At 36.3% G+C, this 26,891-nt stretch overlaps 1 protein-coding gene across 4 annotated transcripts in view; it reads left to right on the plus strand.

Annotated features, from left to right (window-relative positions):
* Positions 1-26,891, plus strand: part of TSEN15 (tRNA splicing endonuclease subunit 15) — a 103,065-nt gene that overhangs the window by 13,414 nt on the left and 62,760 nt on the right. For 2 of the 4 annotated variants that reach the window (XM_019427237.2, XM_019427273.2), the window contains exons 2-4: positions 2,043-2,124; positions 2,365-2,500; positions 26,666-26,807. In XM_019427237.2, coding sequence (XP_019282782.1) covers positions 2,043-2,124; positions 2,365-2,500; positions 26,666-26,807 — 360 coding nt within the window. The remainder of the gene's footprint in view (positions 1-2,042; positions 2,125-2,364; positions 2,501-26,665; positions 26,808-26,891) is intronic. The other 2 variants (XR_008424644.1, XR_002074570.2) reach the window with 1 other exon arrangement.

Genomic DNA, 26,891 nt, shown 5'->3' on the forward strand with positions numbered 1-26,891 from the left:
CATTGCAGTCTTCTGCTGGGGAGCAGTATGCCATAGATAATTATCTAAAAACAGTCAAGGAAAGAAACATTTTTGAAGATAGAAGTCTGAAAAGAGTTCACCCCTTTTCATGTTCTCTTTCTTGATTTTATCCTCCTCCTCTGTCCCCTTATTCCTGGTCAAGGTGAGAAAAACAAACATGGAGATGTTACTCAGTGCCCTAAAAAGAGACAGATATCATATGTTTTCACTCATATGTGGATCTTGAGAAACTTAACAGAAGACTGTGGGGGAAGGGAAGGAGAAGAAATATATACAGAGAGGGAGGGAGGCAAACCATAAGAAACTCTTAAATACGGAGAACAAACTGAGGGTTGGAAAGGTGGACGATAGGGGAAAATGGTTGATGGGCATTGAGAGGGCACTTGTTGGACTAAGCACTGGGTGTTGTATGTAAGCGATGAATCACAGGAATCTACCCCCAAAACCAAGAGCACACTGTATACCCTGTATGTTAGCCATTTTGACAATAAATTATATTTTTTTTAGAAAAAGGGAGAATAATCATAACACCCTTAAGAAGCATGAACCCAATAGTTCTCTGCCTGAGACTTTGAGTAACTGCCGGACTCTGAAAACCTGTTATGTCACCAGCTTTGTGATTTTTTGAGGGGGGCCAGGGAGAAGTTTTCAAATTGCATTGTTCCTCAGTTTCCTCATCTGTAAAATGGGGATAGTAATAGTACTTACTTTAGAGGGTCATTACCGGATTAAATCAGTTAATGTAAAGCACTGAACATTTAGTAAGTACTATATAGTATATATAAAATATATATAGTATGCAACATCAATTTCATTATATTGGTCTCATGCTTAGAAATCCTCAGTGTTTCTTTATGGGTAAAATTCAAACTTTTGGTTTGACTATCAAGACCCTTGCAACCTGGTCTCCAGTCACCTTTTCATTGTCATTTTCAAACACATCTGAGGTATGAGGGGGACAACTAATAAAACCCCTGTTCTCCCGGACCTGTACACACTTAGGACAAAGCTAGTCGGAGAAAGGACTGAAAGTTTATACCCATGTGGGTCTGCCGATGCCTCACCTCTACTTTAGGCCTGCTCACCCACTGAGTCACTGGGATAGTTGGAAAACCTCAGGCTTCCCTTGCAGGCATAGCCCACTGAAGAATGCTCCCCCAGCGCTGACCAACAAGTCTGAACGAAGCGGGAGTGGTATTTTAGCAGACTTTCTTCACAGGCAAACAGAGACCATGGAAATAGTGGCTTCCACAAACATGCTGCAACAGAAATCCTATTTAAAAAATGTTTTGGGGTGCCTGCGTGGCTCAGTCGAGTCGGTTCAGCGTCTGACTCTTGATTTTGACTCCCATGGTTCATGAGTTCAAGCTCCTCATCAGGCTCTGCTCTAACAGAGTGGACCCTGCTTGGGATTCTGTCTCCCTCTCTCTCTCTGCCCCTCCTTCACTCACACTCACTCTACCTCTCTCTCTCTCTCTCTCTCTTTTTCTCAAAATAAACATTTAATGATTTTTTTTTTAAAGTCTCTATTCTTGGCAGATAGGTTTCTTTAGAGGCCCTTGAGTATGTGTGGCTTATTCCCACCTGTGTGTGATTATTCACACTGTTACCCTGACTTCTCTATTTCCTCAAATCATATCTGCCTTTCAGGGCCCAACTTGTATCCATCTCTGCCATGAAACATTCACGAACTGATCCACCTGAGTAGAGCTCTGACTTGTGTCATGGTTTCTTTTTTATTCTACACACTGGTTTTTCATCACTTACTGTCATGAGTTCTTATTTGCCTAACAGTTGCAAGTGTGCATGTGTTTGCCTTAACAATTTCAGGTTTTTTGTTTTTTTTTTTGTTTTTTTTTGTTTTTTTAGAGATGGGGATCAGGTATTAATTGCCTTCTAACTTGCACTATACCTAGAAGAAAGTCTTCTACTTTTTTGTATATGTGTAATGAGTAATTGATCGAGTGAAAGAAAATATTAAGACATTCTCACCTCTCTGACAATTACATTTTCATTTCCAGTATTTAGAAATGATGGAATTAGATATAGGAGATGCCAGCCAAGTTTACATAGCATTCTTGGTTTACCTGGACCTCATGGAGAGTAAGTTATTTGTTTTATTGTTTTGTTGTTGGGCCTGTGGTGGGGGGGCTGGAGGGTTGGGTTGGGCTATGGCATTTCTTCATTCATATACTTTGAGAATTACTGGGTAACAGAAAATACTAGAAAGTGAAGAGAAGATAATATGGGTGATGTTTGCTCAGCAGAGTATTAGGTGGAAGTTTAGAATTTTATCTTTTATTTTTGATTAACATTATTGTCCATTCAATGATGCACTTTCAGGTAAAAGTTGGCATGAAGTAAATTGTGTGGGCTTACCAGATCTGCAGCTCATCTGCCTTGTCGGTACTGAGATAGAAGGAGAAGGATTACAGACTGTGGTGCCTACACCCATCAGTGCTTCCCTCAGCCATAACAGGTAGGCGGGTGATTTTGGGCTTTATCAGGTTGTTTCCTTTCCACCAGGAATCATTAAATTCACAGTAGTAAATATTTTTAAAGGAATATAGGGTACAGAGATCATAGCTTTACTCTGGGCTATTTGAGGACTGAGTTAAATATAAACATTTAACAAATATTTAGCACTTATTGTATGGTCAGTACTTTTTCAGAGAAGGAATATATATGTTAGAAATACTGTCCTTAAGGAAACAGAAAATGTCTTCATTCTTATAAGGAGGCAAGACCTTATAGTTGAAACACAGATATTTTAAGATATACCATAATAATTGGTACGGGTAATATTTGCTTTAGATGTTGGGGAAGAGTGTGATTAACCTGCAAGTTGAAATCAAAGAAAGTGTCATGCGTTTCTGGAACCTTTTTAAAAAATCTTAGTTACACATAGTTGGAAAACATGTCTTTATTTCATGACACATTCTCCAAATCAACCTCCCAAAACAAAACTAGATTCTTGGCAGTAACTTAGAGCTAACTTTGTGGGTCTCCTCCTTCTCTGTTTCCCAGAAAAAGGCATATATATATGCCTTATATAAAGGGCATGTAATCTTTTGAGGCTGACTTTATGCACTCTATATTATACTGCTGAAATTCACCCATTGTTCTGTATGTGTATTATATTCCATCGTGTGATGGTACCATAGTTTTCACATCCACCCTCCTGATGATGGAGTGTTGTAATGTTCAACTTTAGGGGATAATTTCAAACTGTTTTCCAAAGTGGTTGCCTCACTTCACTTTCTACCTGCAATGTAAACAAGATATTTTGGAGTAGTATTGTCTCTGACATTTAGTATTGTCAGATTTTAAGATTTTTGCCAGTTGAATGAGTTATCTCTTGGTAGTGTTCATTTGCATTTTTCTGATCTCTGATAATGAACATTTATTTATATATTTATTTTTTCTTTTCTTGAGAAATTCCTGTTCATATCCTTTGCCTATTGGATTATTTGTAGTTTTCTCATTGACTTGTAGGAGTTCTTTATATATTCTTGATAATAATCATTTTGGTTGTTTCCCGGTTTTTAAATCTGTTTTCAGGTATTTTTTTGATGAATAACAGTTCTTAATTTGAATATAATCATATTATATATTTTTAATAATCAATGTCTTTGTGTCTGGGTTAAGAAATATTTCCTTTCTAGACAAATATCATATGACTTCACTCATATGAGGACTTTAAGAGACAAAACAGATGAACATAAGGGAAGGGAAACAAAAATAATATAAAAACAGGGAGGGGGACAAAACATAAGAGACTCAAATATGGAGAACAAACAGAGGGTTACTGGAGGAACTTTATTTTCATGTGGATAATCATTTTTTTCTACTTGCATTTTCTGAATAGTCCCTTCTTTCCTCATTATCTGACATATCACCTCTGTCATTTTCCAAAGCTCCATCTGTGCATTGGCTTATTTCTGGGCTCTCTTTATATTCCATTTGTCAATATACCTATGCTTGTGCCAGTGCCACATTTTCGTAATTTCTGCTTCAGAAGTCCTGGTATCTGGTTATCAAGTTTCCCCTTCCTGCTTTTTTCCTTTAGAAGCTGTAGCAGGCACCTTCTAACCTGGCTTCCTGTACTCCAGTAATCACACCCTTGTGTAATTCCCTGTCCTTGAGTGTGGTCTGTGCTTATTGACTGGCTTGTAACAAATAAAATGAGACAGAAACAATGGGATGTTACTTCTAAGATGACATTACAAATGACCATGGCTTCTATCTTGGGCACTCTGTCTCTCTTTCTTGTTCTGAGGGAAGCCAGCTGTCCTGTGAACTGTCATTCAGAAAGGCTGAAAATAGAAGAGTAAAAAAATTATTGATAGAGTAAAATTCTTTCAAAAAAAAATTTTTTTTAATGTTTATTTTTGAGAGAGAGAGACAGAGTGTGAAATGGGGAGGGGCCGAGAGAGGGAGACACAAATTCAAAACAGACTTCAGCCTCTGAGCTGTTAACATAGAGCCCATCGCGGGGATGGAATCCATGAACTGTGAGATCATGACCTTAAGTCGGACACTTAACCGTCTGAGCCACCCAGGCACCCATCATGGAGCAAGATTCTTGAGAGATGGGAAGGGATGGATTCAAGGAAATAGTTGAGATCAATATTGAGCTAAAGGAGGAGGATCCTAGCTTCTGAGCTTGTGAGTCAGGAAGAAAGGACAAATAAAAACATAGCTATATTTGGGTAGGTGTATTAAGCGTGGAAGATGGCATACCACCTTAAATTCCAACATGAAGGACTTTGATAAATACCTGTTTTTTCTGGTTCACTATGATCGAGGTAAAAAGAGCACTGGACTAAAACCTTAAGACCTGGGTTCTGGTCTTGGCACTGACACTTAATATTTTGTTTGATGGTTGGTGACATACCTAATTTCTCTGGGTTTCAGTTTCTTTGTCCTTTATTGAGGGGTCTAGATTATCCATAGATAATATGTAAGATCCCTTCCAAATCAAAGCTATTATAATTGGTTACTTTTATTGTTATATTCTATAAATTACACTAATTTTTAGATTTCTATTAGTATTTTTGTATGGCTTTGTATAATTCGTTATGAGAATTGTGTTTTGATATATCAAGCTATTCACACCCTTCTCTTAGGGGCCCTTTATTGTGAGATTTTTTTGTGTGTTTGGATCACAAATAGTTGATAGAGTTGACATCAAATTTGATCACTGATACTTTGTATTTTTCACTAGCATGATTTCCAAGCCTTTCTATATCTAAAAGGCTTAATAATTCATTCCTTAAAACTCCCCCTCTGTGTCTTTTAGTTATTGCAACAAATACTATATTATCTAGTATTATTGTTATATTATTTGTTTGGACAAGGAACTACCATTTTTAATTAACCTGAACTTAATCCTAAAAAATAAAATCAGTAGTCTATTTGAATCAAAATGATTTCATAAGTCTAGAGGTACAAATTTGAGTCCTATTAATTTCTAGTTCTTGCCAACTGATGATTATTGATTTTCCAGCTTTATTGCATAAAGCTTGTTTTCTTCTTAAATAGAATTAGTTGAAAGGATAACTTAGTAAGCCATTTTTACACTCTTGCATTTAATAACTCAGAGGGCTTAAGTCTTTGTATATTGGTTTTTATATAAATATTCATAGTTATATTAGCAGTAGAATAATAATATAGAAAATAGCATAAATGAGGCTCAGCACCTATTAGATTTATTATGCCTTTTATGGCATAAAATTTTCTCAACTCAAAGTATGCAAATAACTTTTTAACAAATAAAGATTTGTGTGTGTGAATGAGAGAATGTGTGTTTGGTATGGTTCCTCGGTCTTTAACAGGAACGATATTTTAGGTAGTAGGCATACTTTTATCTGTTTTTACTTCCATGAATGCTTTATATGTAAAATGTTATGTATCTAACAGTAATGCTGTAATTTCCGACATTTGTGGTTAATGTAGGAATTTTCCTTCATTAGTAACATAGAGGAGAAAATTGTTGGCTTTAAATCTTTGGCAGCCTCGCATAGGTAAGAAATTCATTGAGATCTGTCCAAAAAGTATTTGGGTAGGACCTTGTGAGGGTAGCTCACCATAAAAATATATGTAAGAGAGCTAACAGCTCTTACTTTTCTCAATAATAAATCACTGTGTTTATTTTTAAACATCATTATTTGTCATATAATATTGCTGAGGCTTTTTAGTCTTTACTTACCAAATATTTATTGAGTGTTATGTGTCAGGCAGTGATCTAAGTACTGGGGATACCACGTTAATCAATACAACTCCCTTTTTTGGTATAAGTGACATACAACATCATATTAGCTTTCAGAAGTACAATATAATGATTTGGTATTTGTATACATTGTAAAATGATCATCACAACAAGCCTAGTCAAGATCTGTCACCTTATGTAGTTTACAGAATTTGTTTTCTTGTAGTGAGAACTTTTGTGATCTACTCTCTTAGCCATTTTCAAATATGCAATATAGTATTATAAATTGTGGTTGCCGTGTTATACATTATATTCCCATAATTTATTTATTTTATCGGAACCCTGTACCTTTTGACTCCCTCAACCCATTTTGTCTACTGCCTACCCCCTGCCTCTGACAACCACGAATCTGTTGTCTGTATCTAGGGACTTTTTTTTTTTTTTAAGATTCCACATGTAAATGAGATCAGATGGTACTTAAGACATCTCCTTAAAAATAGTGTTCTAGCGCTAAATGTTGGTGTGGAAAATAAATTTTATTTCATTTTTTGGTAATTTTTGGATGGAATCTAATAAAAACAATTCTCCTTTGTTCTGAGATTTCATTAAATGTGTAATTTGGGACTGTCTCAACTTATTTTATTGTTAGGTAATTGAATAACAAGGATAATGGAGTACGAGTATGGAAAAGTACTTTATAGAAGGTTGTAGCAGGATCCAGAGGAAGGACAGGAAAAACCCCCTGAAGGTGGTAAGAGGCCATATTTTAGCAGGACAACTACAAGTAATTAAGCATGATTGCCTGGCTGTATGCATGGTGTCTGGTTCAGAGTAGATGCTTAATAATGTTGGATAAGGTAGCTGATGAAGAAATGAATAAATAGAACTCATGAAAAAATAGGGAAGTATGGGAAATGAGGCAGAAAAGGTTACCTAGATTATGAAAGCCATCACTGATTTCAATTTTTTGCTATCAAAGGTTGTATGGTAATGAAGAGCCTATAAGTATATCTTTGTTGTCATGTATGAGAGTTTCTCTGGTGAAAGTCTAGAGGTAGAATGGCTGGGACTTCTAGCATTTACACCTTCCCTTTTACTGATTGTTAGTAAATTGCTCCTGCATATGCTGTATGTTAGCCAACTTGACAATAAATAATATTTAAAAAAAATAAAGTTCAAAACTACAAAAAAAGGTTATTGGTTTATAGTCTCATAATATGTAAGTTTTCATGAGTAGGGGAAGACATTTACACATAACTGACAGATTCATAGTATATGAATAACTTATGTGACTCCAGGAAAAACAAACCAACAAAAAACATGGACAGAAACAGACAAGTCACAGAAAAGGAACTCAAATGGCTCAACTCCATTTGTAGCCAGGGAAAGAGAAACCTAAAATGTGCTCATTGGAGGTTTGTCTTCACTATGCAGAAGCTTTTCAGACAGTGCACATTGTTACTGTTTGACAAAAAAGAAGGTATTAACTTATGGGGGAGTCTTTGAATAGGGCTACAGCTAGCTCAGAGAGTGCCTTTGAATTAGAGATACTCCTCCTGGACTGACAAAAGTCTCTTCACCAGGACTTAAGGCTTGGCAAGCAGCATAAGCCGGATTTCAGACCTGCTTGCATCAGGCATTCTTGTGCAAGGCACAATCTGTGCAATGTACATGAGTCCCTGACCCTGAAGCATGTCTGTTGAGTCCTAGGTTCCACAAAGAACACTGTAAAACTTGCTGCCAGATGGATGGTGTCACTGAAGGGCTTTAAGCAGGGGGAGTGATACTGTAGATTATAACTTGTGGTTGTAAGAGTATTTTGCATTTGTAGACATTACAATATTTCAAAGTATATTCCTAGGTATACTCTCATTTCATCAGTATTAAAATTCTAAATAGTATATAGAGAACTTATTTTATCCCAATTTCACATATAAAAAGCTGAGGTTAAAAATATATCTTTATTTATACTCTGCTGTTTCCAAAAGATAATGAAGGATTAAGTGAGTTGAACCAAGGTCTCATAGTAGGTAGCGAAGTCTCATAGCTATTAGAGTTCTTTCTATTTTATTGGTGTTTTTTTTATTGAAGTATAGTTAACATACAGTATTATGTTAGTATAACGTAGTGATTTGACAGTTACATACATTATAAGATGTTCACCACGGTAAGTGAGTATAGTTACCATGTGTCACCATACAAAGTTATATAATTATTGACTGTAGTCTCGATGTTACACTTTTCATCCTCATGGCTTATTTATTTTTTTACTGGAAGTTTGTACCTCTTAATCCCTTTCACCTATTTTGCCTACCCTCCACCCATTTCTCTCTGGCAACCACCAGTTTGTTCTCTACTTATGAGTCTATTTCTGGGTTTATGTCTGTTTGTTGTTTTGTTTTTTAGATTCCACATTTAAGTGAATTCATGTGGTTTTTATCTTTTTCTGACTTGCTTCATTTAGCATAATATCTTCTGGGTTCATCCATGTTGTTGTGAATGCCAATATTTCATTCTTTTTTTTTATGGCTGAGTAATGTTCCATCATTTATATTACATATATATGATGCACACACACACACACACACACACACCCCACATCTTTACCCATTCAGCTGTTGATGGACACTTGGGTTACCCCATATCTTGGCTATTGTAAATAATGCTGCAGTAAACCTAGGGGTGCATATATCTTTTTGAATTAGTATTTTCATTTTCTTTGGGTAAATACCCAGTAGTGGAATTACTGGGTCATATGGTATTTTTTTTAAATTTTTTGAGGAGCCTCCATACTGTCTTCCATACTGTTTGCACCAGTTTACATTCCCACCAACAGTGCACAAGTGTTCCCTTTCCTCCATATCCCCGCCAACACGTTGTTTCTTGTCTTAAATCTTTATTGTAAAATAAAACCAGATACAGAAAACTGCACAATAAAAATGTATAGATTGAGTTATATAGCAAACATCTTGAATCCTTGTAACTACCATCAAGCAAAGAAATAGAACTCTTTTCAGCTATCCCCAGACCTCTTCCATGTGCTTTGTTCCAAGCATAACCCTCTCCTTCCCACAAAAGTAACTGTTATTCATAGTTTTATAGTAATAATTTCCTTGTGTTTCCCTATAGTATAGTTGTGCCTTTTTTTTAAGTCAATCTTACTGAGGTAAAATTTATATATTATAAAAATCACTCATTTTAGGGAAATAGACCTGTGAGTTTTTAATAAATGTATAGTCATGTAACCAATACACAATTCTCCCCAAACTTCCCTCATGTTCCTCTGTCATCAATCCCTCTGGTGTTGTCTTTTCCAGAATGTCATATCAATGGAATCATAACCTTTGTGTCATGCTTCCGTCCCTTAGCATAATGCTTTGGAGATTCTTCCATGCTGTTGCCTAAAGTAGTGTGCCCCTTTTTATTGCTGAGTAGTGTTCCATTATGTGGATGCACCACCATTTGTTTATCCAGGTGCCAGTTGTTGGACATTTGGATTGTTTCTAGTTTGGGGCTTTTATGGATGAAAACACTGTACATATTCTCATATAGGTCTTTGTGTAGACATATGCTTTCAGTTTTCTGGAGTAAACATTTAGGCATTGAAATGTTCATATGGCAAATATATTTTTAATTTTATGAGAAACTGCCAAACTATTTTCCAAAGTGACTGTGTTACTTTCTATACTCACCAGCAAAGTATAAAAGTTCCAGTTGGGTGATCATTTTGGATGATCAGTTTATTTAGTTTTAACCATTTGGATGATCAGTTTATTTAATTTTAGCCATTCAGTTAAGTAGTGATATCTCATTGTGACTTTAAATTTGTATTTCCCTAATAACTAACGATGCTGAGCATCTTTTCATGTACATATTTGCCACCCATACCTCTTCTTTGTCAAGTATCAGCTCAAATCTATTGCTTAAATTTTAAAGGTTGTATTGTGTTCTTCATAAATTGTAAGAGTTCTTTATGTGTTCTAGATGCAATTCTTTTATCAAATATTTTTTTGAAAATATTTTCTTTTAGTCTATGACTTTTTTAAATTTCTTTAGAGGAACAGAGGTTTTAATTTTGATTGATGTTCAATTTAATCTTTTTATTTTCTTTTATAGTTTGTCATTTTTGGGTTCTGTGTAAGAAGTGTGTGCTTATTAACCCACAGTCATAAAATTTTCAATTATGTTTTCTTTTGAAATTTTACAGTTTTAGTTTTTACTTTTAGGTCCGTGGTTAATTTTGAGTTGAATTTTATATGTGGTGTGAGCTAAGAGTCAAGATTCTTTTTTTCTTTTTTTGTTTTTGCAAATGCATGTCCCGTTGTTCCAGTGTGATTTAATTACTGTGACACCTGTGTTGAAACTCAGTTGACCGTGTGTGTGCTTCTCTTTCTGGACTCTCTAGTCTGTGCTATGCACGGTGTGTCTGTCCTTATGTCAGTGTCACACTGTCTTGGTGACTGTAGCTTTATAGGAAGACTTGAAATCAGGTAGTGTAAGTCTTTCAACTGTTCTTTTTCAAAGTTGTGGTTTTTTTTTTTTTTTTTTTTTTGCTATACTAGTCCTTTTATTTTCCATATAAAATTTAAAATCAACTTTATCTCTGCAAATAAATTTATAGAGTTCTTTGTGTCTCATGAATTTTGCCCATTAAATTTTTTTTGTCGTATCTTATAAATCTCCATTAATCTGCAGTAGAGATTGGCACACTTTTTCCATAAAGCTCTGGATAGCAAAGGCTGTTAGTTTCACAGGCTCTTTTGTCTCTGTCACAACTCATCAGCTCTGCCATGTTAGTGTGAAAGCAGCCATGGACAATACATAAACAAGTGGGTGTGGCCGTGTTCTTATATAACTTTATTTACAAAAACAGAAGTTCAGATTTGGCTCACAGACCAGTAGCTTACTAGCCCTGATGTATTGGTTCTGCCTCTATCCCTTTCTTTTCTTAGCAATTTTCCTGTTAAAGAATCTGGGCAGTTGGACCTGTGTACTTTCCCATAGTCTGGGTTTGCTAATTGCTCACTCATGGTGCATTGCAACATGTTTCCCTGTCCTCTGTGTTTGCTGCAAAGTGGCAGCTGCAACCAGAGGGTTTATAGATTTAATTTGATCACATTAGTAAGACTATAGCTGGTGGTCTGTTCTTTCATTGGTAGGCATATAATGTCTGGTTACGTCTCTGTGTGATCTTAGTAACTATCGATACTTAGTGCTTAGCTTTTTGCTGGTGGTTTTAACCTTTGTTATTATAGTTGTTTTGACTCACTATTCCAGTTCGCTTTTGTTGGATTGCTGCATAGACACATAGTATTAGTATTATAGGCTTTGGTCCTGTATTGTTCCCAGGACTTCTTGATGCTGACTTCTCTCTTTGACTCTCACTTAGGAAAGCATGGTGGAATGTAAATGGATGAGAATGATGATTATTTAATTTTATATTGAATCATAACCTGCCAACTTTGGTACTTTATTGTTAGAAACAAATTACTTGTTACACACTGCACAATCAACCTGAGCACACCCAATTGTAAATCACTATCCTAAACTATGCTGCTTAGCTGCTTGATTGATGGTATGCATGCATGCATGCATGTGTGTGTATGTGTGCATGCTCTGTATCCCTCAAAAACATTAAATCACATTTTTATTACTAGGGAATCTGGGTAGTATACAAAGCATGAGAGCCAGAGGAGTTAGTAATTTGCTGGAGGTGTAAGCCCATGCTGTCTACAAATGACATAGCATAGAAGGCATGATAAGCTGTCTCCTTTATTTACATCCTAAATTTTGGAGTCTGTTGTTTGTAAAACTGGCCCAAAGTCTATCATTTACATAGGTAACGACAACTTAGTTATAAAGCATTTCCCCAGTGATGATAATGAACAATCTTACTGTATCTCTTAAAATCACTTCAGTAGGTACCTTGCTCCCTAACCACTGAGTGCAGAGTAGCATGGGTATTTGCATAGCTTATTCTTTCCATTATTTATTGTTGGTGTGTATATATATTTACTGACACCTTAAAAGTTAACAGTTCTAGTCAATATCTAATGTTTTATCTGTGTGAATTTATAAGAATGCCTGAACAGTTTTTGTATCCATTTCCTAATTGTTTTCCCAGGCTTTGGACATGATTTAATTTACACAGTTTCTTGCAAGAGTGAATGTGTATTTGAGTGGAAGTGGGTAAATGCATTACTTTGAGCAAAAGTACACTTTGCGACCTGTAATTTCTGTAAAGCAGTTATATATGATATATGTCTATAGTTAAAACACTTTGATGTATATTTCAAGTCTCAGAAGGTCTTGTGTGTAATAGTCCCTTGTGAAAATATTGATTCAATACTAATTGCTGATCTCCAGTGGGGAAGTAGAATTGGTAAAGTGCCCGCATCCGACTATGTAGTGGGAAAATTATGCTGATGGAGTAGGAGGTTGTTTGTGTCTCTTTCAGGAAAGGACACATCTCCTTTTTCTCTCATCTAAAAATACCTCTTAAAGCTACTGTAGAATGATTTTTAGCTTACATTTTAAAATACTATATTAAGTTATATATTTGGATGGTATATGCAAATGGGAAGTACTCCACGTTATTTCTTACTAAAGTGAATCTAGGAATCCATGTAGCAAGATTGGTAAATGACAGCAAATGTTCTGAGTAGAGTTTCCACAGACTCAGCAATGGTATAAAATCATATTAATGAATTCACTGAGGTCAAAGAGATCTGATGAATTTAAAGATGAGGTAACCAGAGGAATCCTAATGAAAGCCAGAGACCTTTTTCAGTGCTACGGTAGCAAATGAAGTCAAATAGTTTGGCTTCTCTTTGGCCACTGATATTTATTGAATGTTCCTAAATGGGAGAAGTATATTATAACAAAGTTAGGACAATGGTATGACAGGTTTCTGTAGTAGTATTATAGGTAGCTGTAAATGTGAAGCTAGCTTTTCTTTTTTAAATGTTTATTTATTTTTGAGCAAGAAAGACAGAGCATGAGCAGAGGAGGGGCAGAGAGAGAGGGAGACACAGAATCCAAAACAGGCTCCAGGCTCTGAGCTGTCAGCACAGAGCCCAGCGCAGGGCTCGAACCCATGAACTCTGGGATCATGACCTGAGCCAAAGTCAGACACTTAACCGACTAAACCACCCAGGTGCCCCAGTGTGAAAGTATCTTGATTAATTTATTCCAGGACACATAGCAAATTATGAGGAAAAATTTTTTTTCAAGTTTTTTTTTTTTTTAAAGTAAGCTCTATATCCAGTGTGGGGCTTGAACTCACAACCCCACGTGCTCTACTGACTGAGCCAGCCAGGTGCCTGTTTTTTTGTTTTTGAACTATGAGTTTTCTTTTCTGAGAGAGCCTGTGTCATCTCCCAATTCAATGTCAATTTAGTTTCTTCAGTAAAATATGAGAGATGTGCTGAAAACTGAAACCACAGTTGCCATATTTTATGCTTATCTGTGTTTATGGATATTACAAGTTTAAAAAAAAGCTGAGTGAAGTATTTTGTGCAATTATGAAAACCAAGGATAGTTAAGATACTGTTTTTTGAAACGATCTGTAGATTTCTTATATTACAAAGAACTGTAATTCCTTGCTTAGTAATATGAATTAATCATTCATCCTTTTGAAACCTGACTAAATTATAAACGGTCCTCTCCTCTTGGTCCAGAGGATAGTGGATAGCTCGTGTGAGGATAGATTTTCCAGCGGCCATTTCATCCCTCCACTCCCACAAATTAGTGGCATTTATTTTGATTTATGGTGATTGATAACCTCTCTAAAATGGGTACCGTCAGCCATTTTATCTGAGAGAAAATGTTTCTGAATGTTCTCTTTCTTAGTACCTTCCAATCTGAATATTACTCTAGAAACTTAGAAAAAGGTTCAACATTCCATATACCAAATTGGGCATCTGCTAGTTAAGCAGCTGTAAGGCTAACAGTCTAAGAACTGTAGTCATTTGGTTTCATCAACACTCTTCCGTCAAGATCCTTGATCCTGGTACAGTTAAGGGAATTTATGTGGTAAGAGAGGTGAAAACAATTCATTACACATAGAAATGAGTGTCGGAGCCAAAATTAGGATTCGTAGTCTGTGATTTTTTTAAATTTGATGCTCAGCTTATTAAGCCCTATCAACCTGTTTAGTACAACATTATTTTCTTTTTAAAAATTTTTTTTTTAAAAATCTTTATTTTTGAGAGAGAGAGAAAGAGAGAGAGAGAGATTGTGAGAGGGAGAGGGCAGAGAGAGAGAGGGAGACAGAATCAGAAGCAGGCGCCAGGCTTGAGCTGTGAGCACAGAGCCCAATGCGGGGCTCGAACTCACGAGCCATGAGATCATGACCTGAGCCAAAGTCGGACCCTCAACCGGCTGAGCCACCCGGGGGCCCCTACATTGTTTTCAAAAGAATGCACTCACCTTTCTTCCAACATTGAATCAAAAAAGCTGCAGTTCTTTTTTCTTTGTTAGAATTAATACAGCTTTTAAATAATTCTGTTTAAAAACTATTGATAGTAATTTTCCCTTTTTAAAGAACATGATTACTTTAGAAATATTAGCTGTTTATGTGTTTTCACAGCAGTAACCCAGATAATAAAAATGGACCAAACATTTATCTTTAAATATGTTATGTCAGTGTTTTTATTGGGAGAAGAAAAAGAACCCATATTTTAAAACACTGAGATGTGTAGGGAAAAATTAATATTTTATTTATTGTTCTTATACCAAAATAATGTACCTTTTAGTAAAAATGTTAAAAATGTATATAATTATAGTTTTATTTAACATTAAGTATAACGAACATAAATGTAATTATAGACTAGAGCAAAGTAGAAGCAGGTTTTGCCTTTAGAGGTACTTAAAAAGGCAGTATTTTCTAGGTTTTCTATTCATTTACTGGGTGCCTGTTATGTATTGGACGTAAGGGGTACAAAATATCACAGACCTTGCCCTCATAATGCTCACCGTCTAGAGCTGAGACGGACAGGCGTTTATATCCAGTGTGAGAGATGTAATGAGAGGTGTGTACATGGCATTGAGGAAGACTGCAGAGGGAGAAGATCCAGCCTCGGCTGGTGGTGTGGGAGGTGGGGGAGTCTGAGAACGTTCTTGCAAGACCAGTTGTTTGAAATATGTGTAGGCGTGTCATGTGGAATGGGGATAGGAATGCAAGTTCCTGGCAGAAGTAACATCATGAGCCAGGTATTGAAGACCGAGAGCCTGAAAATTGCAAATGGTTTATTATGACAGAGTATTAGTAACGGCAGAAGGAGTACCTGTCTGCAACTGGTGAGAAAGCCCTAGAACAAGGGTGTGCGTGCGTGTGTATTTGTGTATGTGTGTGATGTGAGAGAGATGAGGGTTGGAAGAATGAGGAAGAAGTGGGGGGGAAGGAGAGACAGACAGAATATGAGAAAAGTAACCACCCTCCAGGTAAGCAGTAGTAGATCAAGGGAGGCAGAATGGAATCCAAAGACAAGAGAAAGTTAGAGCAGGGGTTTTGCCTCTTTGAGGCCTTTGAGAGACACAGGTATATCCTGACACAAAGGTGGGAAATTATTTGAATGAGAATATTAGGAATTGTAATGTTTGTTTCCATTCTCTCTAAAGACTCCAATTAAAATACACACATCTGAAGAGATAGGAAATGATCGGCTATTAGTGCAGAGTATAACTTGGGGATTTGAGGAGGTTAATAACTCTCCATCACTTGCCATTTCTTTGCCTCCTGTGCTGAACTTTTTCAGGTTTCTAGCCTCTACATGTTAAAATGCTCCAAGGCGGGGCGCCTGGGTGGCTCGGTCGGTTAATCGTCGGACTTCAGCTCAGGTCATGATCTCACGGTCCGTGAGTTCAAGCCCCGTGTAGGGCTCTGTGGTGACAGCTCAGAGCCTGGAGCCTGTTTCAGATTCTGTGTCTCCCTCTCTCTCTGCTCCTCCCCTGTTCATGCTCTGTCTCTCTCTGTCTCAAAAATAAATAAACGTTAAAAAAATTTTTTTTAAAAATGCTCTAAGGCTTAGATCTCTGAGCTTTTCTCTTCCTCATGCTCACTCCCTAGAAAACCTCATCTGGTTCCAGTTTTAAATATCATTGATATACTGAGGACCCCCAAATTTATGTCTCCAATTCAAACTCTCCATGTTTGACTGCCTTTTTGATATCACCACTGAGATCTAAAAGATACCTCAAATAACATGTCCAGAAAGAACTCAATTTGTCACCTAGACTGGTCCTTCTGCAGTTTTCCCCAAGTCTGTCAATGGCAACTCTATTCATTCTGAAGCTCAGGCCAAAACCCTTGGAGCCATTCTCTGTATAGATAGACTTTAGTTTTGAGAATAATTTTAGATTTACAGAACAATTGAACAGATACTACAGAGGTTTCCCATATAAGCCCCAGCCCAACGCAGTGTTTATTAGTGTTATTTTTAACATCTTGCATTAGTGTGGTGCATTTGTTATAATTAATGAACCCATATTGATACATTATTTTAACTAAATCCCATGGTTTACATTAGGGTTTACTCTTTATTGAACACTTCTATTGATTTTGACACATTCATAATGCCATGTGTCCACCATTACATACAGAGTAGTTTCACCACCCTAAAAATCCCCTATGTTCCATGTATTCATCCCTTGGACCCTACCCTGAACCCCTGGCAGCCCCTGAACTTTTAATTTCTCTATAGTTTTGCCTTTCCCAGAATGCTGTATAGGTGAAATTACACAGTATGTAGCCTTTTCGTATTGGCTTCTTTCACTTAGCAATATGCATCCTTGCCACCATGGCATTTTTTGTGTTTTGAGTTTTAGCTATGCTCATAGGTGCATAAGTAGTATCTTGTGTTTTTAAATTTGCATTTTCCCTATGACATATGATGTTGAGCATCTTTCATATGTTCATGTGCCACCTGTGTATCTTTTTTGGTGAAATGCCTGTTTAGATCTTTTGCCCACTTTTTTTTTTATTTGCGCTGGTTGTTTTTCTTTTTGTTGAGTTTTAAGGGTTTATGTATTTTGGATACGAGTCCTTTTGTCAAACATGTGTTTTGCAAATATTTTCTCCCACCGTGTGGCTTGTTTTTTCATTTTTTTAATAGTGCCTTTTGCATAACAGAAGTTTTTAATTTTAACAGAGCCCAACTAAGTAATTTTTTTCTTTTGTGGATCACACTTTTGGTGTTGTATCTAAAAACTCATCACTGGGGGCTCAGTTGGTGTGGGTGGTTCAGTTGGTTGAGTGTCCGACTCTTAATTTTGGCTCAGGTCATGATCTCATGGTTCATGAGTTCAAGCCCCACTAATAGTGCAGAGCCTGCTTGGGATTCTGTTTCCCTCTCTCTCTGCCCCTCCCCTTCTTGCTCTCTATCTCTCTCTCAAAATAAATAAAAATAAACTTTAAAATAAAATTTTAAAAAACTCATTGCAAATTCCAAGGTCACTTAGATTCCCTCTTACATTGTCTTCTACAAGTTTTATGATTTAGTGTTCTACATTTAGATGTATGATCATCTTTGAGTTAATTTTGGTAAAAAGTGTAAGGAGCGTATCTAGATACATTTTCTTTCTATGTTGATAGTCAATTGTTCCAGCACCATTTGTTGAAAAGACCATTCTTTCTCTATTGACTTGCTTTTGCTCCTTTGTCAAAGATCAGTTGACTGGATTTTTGTGGGTCAGTTCTGGGCTCTTTATTCTAGTCCATTAACCTATTTGTCTATTCCTTTACCTATCCCACATGGTCTTAATTTACTATAGCTTTATAAGTCTTGAAGTTGGGTAAGTCAGTCCTCTCAGTTTGATCTTCTTCAGTCTTATGTTATTCTAGGTCTTTTGCCTTTCCATATAAACTTTAGAAACAGTTTGTCCATATCCACAAAATAATTTGTTAAAGCTTTGTTTGGGCTTGAGATCTGTAGCTCTCTTTGGGAAGAACTGGCATGTTAACAATATTGAGCCTTCCTATCCAGGAACATAGACTGTCTCTCTATTTATTTAGATTTCCTTTGATTTCTTTCATCAGAGTTTTATAGTTTTCCTTATATAGATCCTGTACATATTTTTGTTAGGTTTATGCCTATTTTATGCAAGTATAAATGATGTTGTCTTTTTTATTTCAGATTATAGTTGTTCATTGCTGGTATATAAGAAAGCACTCACTTGACTTTTCTATATTAACTTTGTATCCTGTAACCTTGCTATAATCTCTTACTAGTTTTAGTCCGCCTAATTGTCATACCCCAAATTAACACGTCAACAAATTCTGGCAGTTCTGTCTTAAAAGTATATTCCAAATCTGTCATTTCTGCCCATTCTTGTGCTACACTGTCATTACTCTGGTGGAATCTACTATCACCCGCTCTACAATTGCAGCCGATAAAGTAGTCCTCCTTTACAACACTTACCACATTTGTTGCTACTCAATATATTACATATTGGTAGTCTTTGATTGTTTTCTATGTTCCTTCCTCCACTAGAAAATAACATCCATGAAAGCAGGAACTTTGCTCTTTTTATTGCTATTGCCCCAGTGTCTAGGTAGTACTTGGTCTTAATTATTTGTTGAATGCGTGAATGAATGAATGAATGAATGAATGAACTCTCAGACTACTCAGTTCCTGCAGCAGAGACTTGCTAAGTAACATTATAAAGAACATAAAGATACGCTACAAGCAACCTTCCAAGAGTTTCCAAAGAAAATTAGAATGTCTGAAAAATCCATCCACTTGCAAGGTTTATCACTGTTTCCCACACTTTATACTGTAACTATAATATGCATCTGCAAATAGAGAACACTCAGGTCTGAAGAGGCACTCTGCCAGTGCTATGAATAGCTTCCTTACTTCTTAGTTAAATTCTTTTTCATTTATATCCTCCTTGCGCACCAACCACCTTTCAACCCTTCTTTTTCCTTAGTGTCTTGAGGAAAGGACTTACATTAATGGTGGAGTAAAAGGTTACTAAAAATAATTGAGTTCCTTTTTAGGATGTTTGAAAAGATGTTCTTAGTTATAAGATTTAATCCTAAAGTGCTACATACATCATTGAAGGATACTCCATTATTTCCCTGTAATCAAAAAATATTTCTTCTCTCCAAAAGTATATACTTTATTACAAATACATTTAATGACCATTATTTTATTTGAGGCCTGAAGTCTAATAACTGATAAAACAGTTTCTGTCATTTGGTTTCCCGCATATCAAAATGTGTGTCCTCATACTGCCTCTGCTGGAAATCTGTTGCTGGTAACCCCCAATTCCAGCAGTGTCTTTCAACTGACACAACATTTTTTCTCTTAGCCTCAAAAAAAAACAAAAAAAAGAGCTTGAAGTTTATTTTAGCAGAATGGCTTCCCACTGGGGTGAATGGCCACACAGGAACTTAATTATTCAATAATCCAACCTTGGGACTTAAACTGCCTTGATTTTTTTTTTTTTTTTTTTAAACTAAGAAGACATTGGCATCATTCCCAAGGAAGTGGTCTGTTATCCTTGAAACTTTTCATCAAGGTCGAGCCTGTGAATGAATAAGGCTTCTTTGGTACCCTTGGGCACCAATTTAATTTTGTATTGTGTTTCAGAGTTGTATTATGATGTGTTGTTCCAGTAAGGAGGCAGATCAAGGAGTATGGCTTGATACAGTTACAGTATGTACCAGTTTGGCCACCTTGAAGAGGACAGGACACACTGCTTTCTGTGGATTGAAATTAATAATAATTTTAACCTGTTATACATTCTATTTTACAACATTTGAGCTAAAAAAACATTTTCAACTTGTTTGTCCTGCGTACAGATCTTCAGAGATCACTCAGTCTCTGTTAGGGAATTGTCACAGAAAAATGAATGCTAAGATTTACAGAAGGCATTTACATACCTTGGAGGAAGGGCAGTAGCCAGATAACGTTACCTATGTGTTTGCCTCAGACTTTTTCAAGTGAGCTTTTATGAAACTGCAGAATTACTCTGTGTCCAGTATGTTTAGCTCTTCTCTGAAGTTACGAGAAGGAAAACCTGTCATAAACCTCAGCTTCTGTTACTGCTGATCAACAACTGTGATTATTGCTTATTTCTTTCTTTAGGTTTTTCCTTTGAAATACAGTGAACTTGAGACCGGGAACTTCTTATTATGAATGCATAGGTTATGTTTTTCATATGTGGATTTCTATGAAATAAGAACTATAAATAATTTTCTTATCTAAATTATTTTAGATTTGTGTGATGACACATCTCCCCAATATATTTCCAAAGAACTGAGCTTTAAAAATTTTCAGATCTAGGAAACTTTGTTCTGAGCTTTCTGAGTTAAGATTTCAGGCTGTAAACTTGTTAGAAGTCAAGTGAGATTATAGTATTTTAGTGCGGCTTCATTGTTCTCAGCATCTTTACAACTGTGTGTGATTTTTAAAGTAGAACTTTGGAACCTTTTGTTATATTGTTGCTGTTACATTGAGAGAATGCAGTCTGTTGACTTAAAGGCAAAGTAACATTTTTAGGAGTTTATCAGGGTCCCATAAAGGAGACAAACAATAAAGATCTCCAGTAGGGAAAAATGATAGCGTTGCTTTGATGGCGTTGCTTTAAACATTTGCTAAAAACAGACCAGAAGAGATCCTGAACAAGAATCTTTGTAAGACTTCCCTTCAATGCTTTTAGTTTTATTCTGTTACTACTGAGAAAACTCACTGGTAGTTTTCCCCCAACACACAAACAAGTAGGATAAACAGAGCTCTGAGATGGGAACTTCCATTTCATTTTTGACAGTGATTTCCCTCAACTCTGAAGACAAAACCCCTTTTACAACTCTGAGCTAATTTTCACATGTTAGGTTTCCCACATAGGTGTTTTGAGTAAATTTGAAAACGTTTTGCTGTTTATATTAAGGAACTCTGGAAACAAATATGAATGAGATGGAAATTTCTATCCTAAAGTTTAGTATATGGGCTAGAATTCGCAAACAGTTTGCCTTAGGAAAAAGCCACACGCATACATGCACGTGCACATGTACATGCACACACGTATATGTTTCTGATTCAAACGATACCATATCTTAAGAAATGGAAACTATGTAAAAATTGCCTTAATAGGTTGTTTTTTTTCCCCCTTCCATCTGTGTCCCATCCTTGTCATACTCTGCCAATTAGGGATATTTAAAGAAAATTAATTTTTTTGGTTTGTATTTTAATTCCAGTTAGTTAACATATATTAGTTTCAGGTATAAATATAGTGATTTAACACTTCCATATATCTCCCAGTGCTCATCACAAGTGCACTCCTTACTCCCCACCACCTATTTAACCCATCCCCCTACTCTCCTTCCCTCTCGTAACCACCAGTTTGTTCTCTATAGTTAAGAGTCTGTTTCTTGGTTGGTTTTTTTTTTCTCTCTCTCTCTTTTTTTTTTCCTTTGCTTGTTTGTTTTGTTTCTTAAATTCCCCAAATGAGTGCTATCATATGGTATTTGCCTTCTCTGACTTATTATACTCTCTAGCTCCATCCATGTATTGCAAATGGCAAGATTTCATTCTTTTTTATGGCTGAATATTATTTCACTGTATGTGTGTGTGTGTGTGTGTGTGTGTGTGTGTGTGTGTATATATATATATATATATATATATACATATATATATATATATATATATGCCAAATCATCTATTCATCAGTCAGTGGACACGTCAGCTGCTTCATATCTTGGCTATTATAAATAATGCTATGATAAACATAGTGGTGCATGTATCCTTTTAAGTTAGTGTCTTTGTATTCTTTGGGTAAACACCCAGTTGTATGATTGCTGGTTCATAAGATAGTTCTATTTTTAACTCTTTGAAGATCCTCCATACTATATTCTTCAGTGGCTGCGCCAGTTAGCATTCCCAACAACAGTGCAAGAGTGTTCTTTTTTCTCCACATCCTTGCCAATACCTGTTGTTTCTTGTGTTGTTTCAAGGTACCCGCATGGTCTTGTTCTGGTGGAGGTCCTCTTCCTGTTTCAAAGCCAGCATCTTCTCACTGTGTCCTCACATGGTGAGGGGCAAGGGATCTTCGTGGGGTCTCTTTTACAAGGCACTGATTCCTTTATGAGGGCTCTAACCTCATGACTTGGCCTCCCAAAGGTCCCACCTCCTAATATCATCATCATTGGGGTTAGGATTTCAGCATAGGAAATTTGGGGGACACATTTAGAATCTAGCAGCATGGAAGAAGTAGCTGAAACGTTTCCAAATTGGTGAAGATCCCTTGCCCCTTGTTCCAGGACAAGACCATGCTGGTACCTTGATCTTGGGCTTTCTAGCCTCCAGAACTATGAGAAATAAATTTCTGTTGTTTATAAGCTACCTAATGTTGATACTTTGTTATAGCAGCTTGAATGGATTAAGGCATATGCCATTCTCTTTCCTTCTGTAATTCTATTTACACATATGTTAGACTGATACTGTACCAAAGTCATCTAATGTATTTTTTTAATTCTTATTTCTCTTTGTACTTTAATTCAGTTTCTTGTGACCTGTTTTCAGCTTTACTAAATCCTTTAGTTAGCCGTATGTAGTCTACCACTAAGCCTAGTTGATACTTTGAAAAAACATATATATTTTAATTTTAGAATGTCTATTTTCTTCGGAATTTTCATTTTTCTACTTAAATTTTTTTATCTTACCCATTTTGTCGGTGTTTTTCCCTCAATAGTGTAACATTTTTATAATGGTTATTTTAAGAGCCTTTAGCTATTCATTCCAACCAACATCTGAGTTTTTCAACAACCTTAGTTTTCTGAAGGTCTTCTTATATTGACTTTTTGCTCTTGATTATTAGATACATTGTTTTTTTTTTTAATTAAAAAATTTTTTAATGTTTGTTTATTTTTGGGAGAGAGAGAGACAGAGTGCAAGCACGGGAGGGGCAAAGAGAGGGACACAGAATCAGAAGCAGGCTCCAGGCTCTGAGCTGTCAGCACAGAGCCCGATGTGGAGCTCAAACTCACAAATCATGAGATCATGGCCTGAGCTGAAGTCGGACACTTAACTGACTGAGCCACCCAGGCACCCCTATTAGATACATTTTCTTGCTTCTTCACATAGCTTAGAATTGTTCACTGTGTCTGGACATTGTGTATAAATAAGAGACCCATGTTGTCTACTCCATGCCCCCAAGGAGCTCATCCTTTCCTCTATCTGGCAAGTAGAGTCAGGGCCTGATTTAGTCAATGTAGTCGGAAGTCAGGATTAGTCATGGCTGAGTTACAACTTTAGTTATCTCCATTCTCTTCTAGTTTCCGATGTCTTGAGAATGGAATCAGACCTCTCTCTTCCTGAGGCCTTTGTGATTAGAGGTTGCTTGCTATTTTCCAGTCCCTTCCCTAACTTCTCATGCTGTCCCCTAAATGCACCATTCGTCTATAAAGGAGAGTTGGTGAACTGGAGGGACTGGTGTCCCTGCAGACTTCAATCCACCATGCTAGGTCATGTGTGGCTCTTACAGGTATTGATGGCTTCTCTTGTCAAAGTGAAGTTGCTCGCCTGTGACTGGCTTCCTCGTCTAGCCACTGTGCCCACATTTCGCAATTGCCCTCAGGGATGGAAGTGGCTTATCTCATGTTCTCTACTTACCTGAGAAGGACTCAGTTCTCATTAAAGTGTATTTCCTCTAAACTCTGTGTTCACATTTCTTTAATGCCTTTAAAGAAAAATGTGATATTTTAAAAAAAATTCAGGTGTTTTTTCTTTGTTATGGTAGGAATGGCCATTTTTGAGGTCTTCTACATTCTAATTAGAAGTAGAACCTCCTTGGGGCGCCTGGGTGGCTCAGTCGGTTAAGCGGCCGACTTCGGCTCAGGTCATGATCTCGCGGTCCATGAGTTCGAGCCCCGCGTCGGGCTCTGTGCTGACAGCTCAGAGCTCAGAGCCTGGAGCCTGTTTCAGATTCTGTGTCTCCCTCTCTCTCTGGCCCTCCCCCGTTCATGCTCTGTCTCTCTCTGTCTCAAAAATAAATAAAACGTTAAAAAATTAAAAAAAAAAAAAAGAAGTAGAACCTCCTTCTGCTCTTCTTTTTGAATAAATAGTTTTGAAAAAAAGTACACTGCCCTGATGGTCATTTCCTACAATTCGTATTTTTAACCTTTTTCATAGTATACAGTAGGGGTCAGCAAATCTTTTCTGAAAGGGCCAAGTAGGAAATATTTAGGCTTTGTGGACAAAGTAGCAAAATCGTGGCTATTGTGTAGATATACTTATATGACCATTTAAAATGTACCATTTAAAGACAGAGGTCATTCCTAGCTCATTGGCCATGAAGAAACAGATGACTATAGTTGGCCAAGTTCTGGTGTGGAGACAAGTGATAAAATAATTAGAATGTTTTGATGAATAAAAAGCAAGCAAATAGCAGATACTTTCAAGAAATTCTAGGGAGTTCTTTGATACACCATCTACCATGGTATCTACAGTAGTAAGTACCAAAAATGATCGTGATCTTTCAAGACCAGGTAAACTTTTATTTAGTACAATAGAATTGCATAGTAAACTTTAGAAAAGTATTTGTCAGAAATACATTTAGCCATATGAAATCTTTGTTCAAAGCTTCTTCATTCATTCATTCTGCCCAGATATTCTACTACAATTTTGGGCATTGGGCTAATGTGTTTATCTTCAGCACTGAAAATGGGTACAGTCCAATGGAAAACAGACACTGAGAGGTATAAATACAAGGTAGCAATTACAGTAGTATAGGTTTGCACAAGGTGCGTCTGTAGGGTAAGATTCATGACTTTGCCTAGATGTTGGGGAAAGGCGACAGGGAAGACTTAAAAGAGAAGATGATGTTTTGCTAATTCCTGAAAAGGAATTAAGATTTTGCCAGGTAGACAGATTTTATATATCCAATAAATGTTGCCTGACAGTTATGCTTAACAACTGAAGTATTACCATATTGTTGACTTGACTCACTCAAGGTCGTTTTAGAAATGGCTTGACTCTGAGGAAAAAAAGTTAGAAACACATTCCCTCCTTATATCATTACATGCCTGTGAACACTTAAATGAGAGGTAGTAGGTAAGCAGCCTTTAGCAACTGTTTTCACAAACCACTTATCACTGGGTGACATAAAGTGATTAAGTGATATTTTAGCAAGAATAATTTAGTTCCAGCTTTCTAAAAGTTTATTGCTGTTTTTAAATCACTAAATTCTCCAGTCTCTATAATGTTTTTTTTTAAATTATAATTATTGTAGTAAGAATGCTTCAAAGCAGAGACTTTTCTTTTTAGATTGTTTATAGATTTAATAGCTAATAAGATGAGTGAAGAGTGACCATAAGAATTTTTACTTAGGGATGGGAAGTAGAACTTAAGGGGATAAATTACACTTTTGCTAAAGAACACAAGAGTATTGAGTTATTTATGTATTCACTTGTAGCATGTTAATATGCCAGTAAATCTTTTTCCAATTTCTGGAGAATTGGTTAGCTTAATGAAAAAAACAACTGATCATTTTTTATTTGCCTTTTTAAGAAAGCTCCTCTGGAGGATACATTTTACTGAATTATTGAACATAGGCTTTATTGAGTAGGTAATAAGGATTTTTAGTTTGTGGTAAACAAAAGCTAATAGCACTTTGAAGACCTAGATATTCGATTTGGTACATTATTTTCCATAGCAGGCAAACTGAAATCCTTTATAAAATTGATGCATGATATATAACCTTATAAGAAACAAGTTTTATTCCTCTCTATATTTTTCTCTTAGCTTCTGTTAAGTATCAGAATACATATTGAGAACCATAAAAATATTTATATTCATATATAATAATTCCAACCCTTGGAAAGACCCAACAGAAACAACTAACCTCATAACCACATCTTTGTTAGTACCCTCCTCCCCCTAAAAGGCCTCAAAGAACTTTACAGAAATAGGGGAATGATTGGGTAAATTTTGAGTCCATAGATACTACATAGCCATTTAAAGGTAGAAATGATTAATACCATGTAGAAACTTGGAAATGTTTATTATAACCTTTTTTTTTTTTTTTTTTAAAGCAAACCTGAATACCACATTGTTCTGCCATACGATACCAAGTTGGAAAATTGGACAATGAATGCCCAGGATCCCTAGACAATGTAGACTCACTGAACACTGTTAGTACCCTATTCTGTAGGTTCCAGAATGCAGTAATTCTCTCATGTACGATGATCAGGAGAGACGGGTAAATACAAAAGGGACTGAAAGATGGCTTTCAGTAAATGGCTCTTAGTTGCAGGATTTTCTGTATGAGATGGCAACTTTAGATGTTTATATTTGAGCTTTCAGACATTTCCTGAGTCAGCACTGTGGATACAATGTTATTGACTCCCTCTTCCCCAAGATTTTACAGTGTTTGATCTTATTATTAATTGAGTGACTATGAATCCTAAATGTATTGTGGCTTTATTTTCAGGATAAGGGAGATCTTGAAGGCATCTCGAAAATTGCAAGGTGATCCAGATTTGCCAATGTCTTTTACTTTGGCCATAGTGGAGTCCGATTCCACAATAGTCTATTATAAACTTACTGATGGATTTATGCTGCCAGACCCTCAGGTCAGTTTTGAGGCAACTATCAGTAAACAGTGGGGAAAAAAAAAAAAAAAGAAAATTATGACATGTTTTGAAGTGTGAATCAAG

Source organism: Panthera pardus, unplaced genomic scaffold (assembly GCF_024362965.1).
Source record: "Panthera pardus isolate Hobbes unplaced genomic scaffold, ASM2436296v1 HiC_scaffold_21, whole genome shotgun sequence".
Taxonomy (NCBI): domain Eukaryota; kingdom Metazoa; phylum Chordata; class Mammalia; order Carnivora; family Felidae; genus Panthera; species Panthera pardus.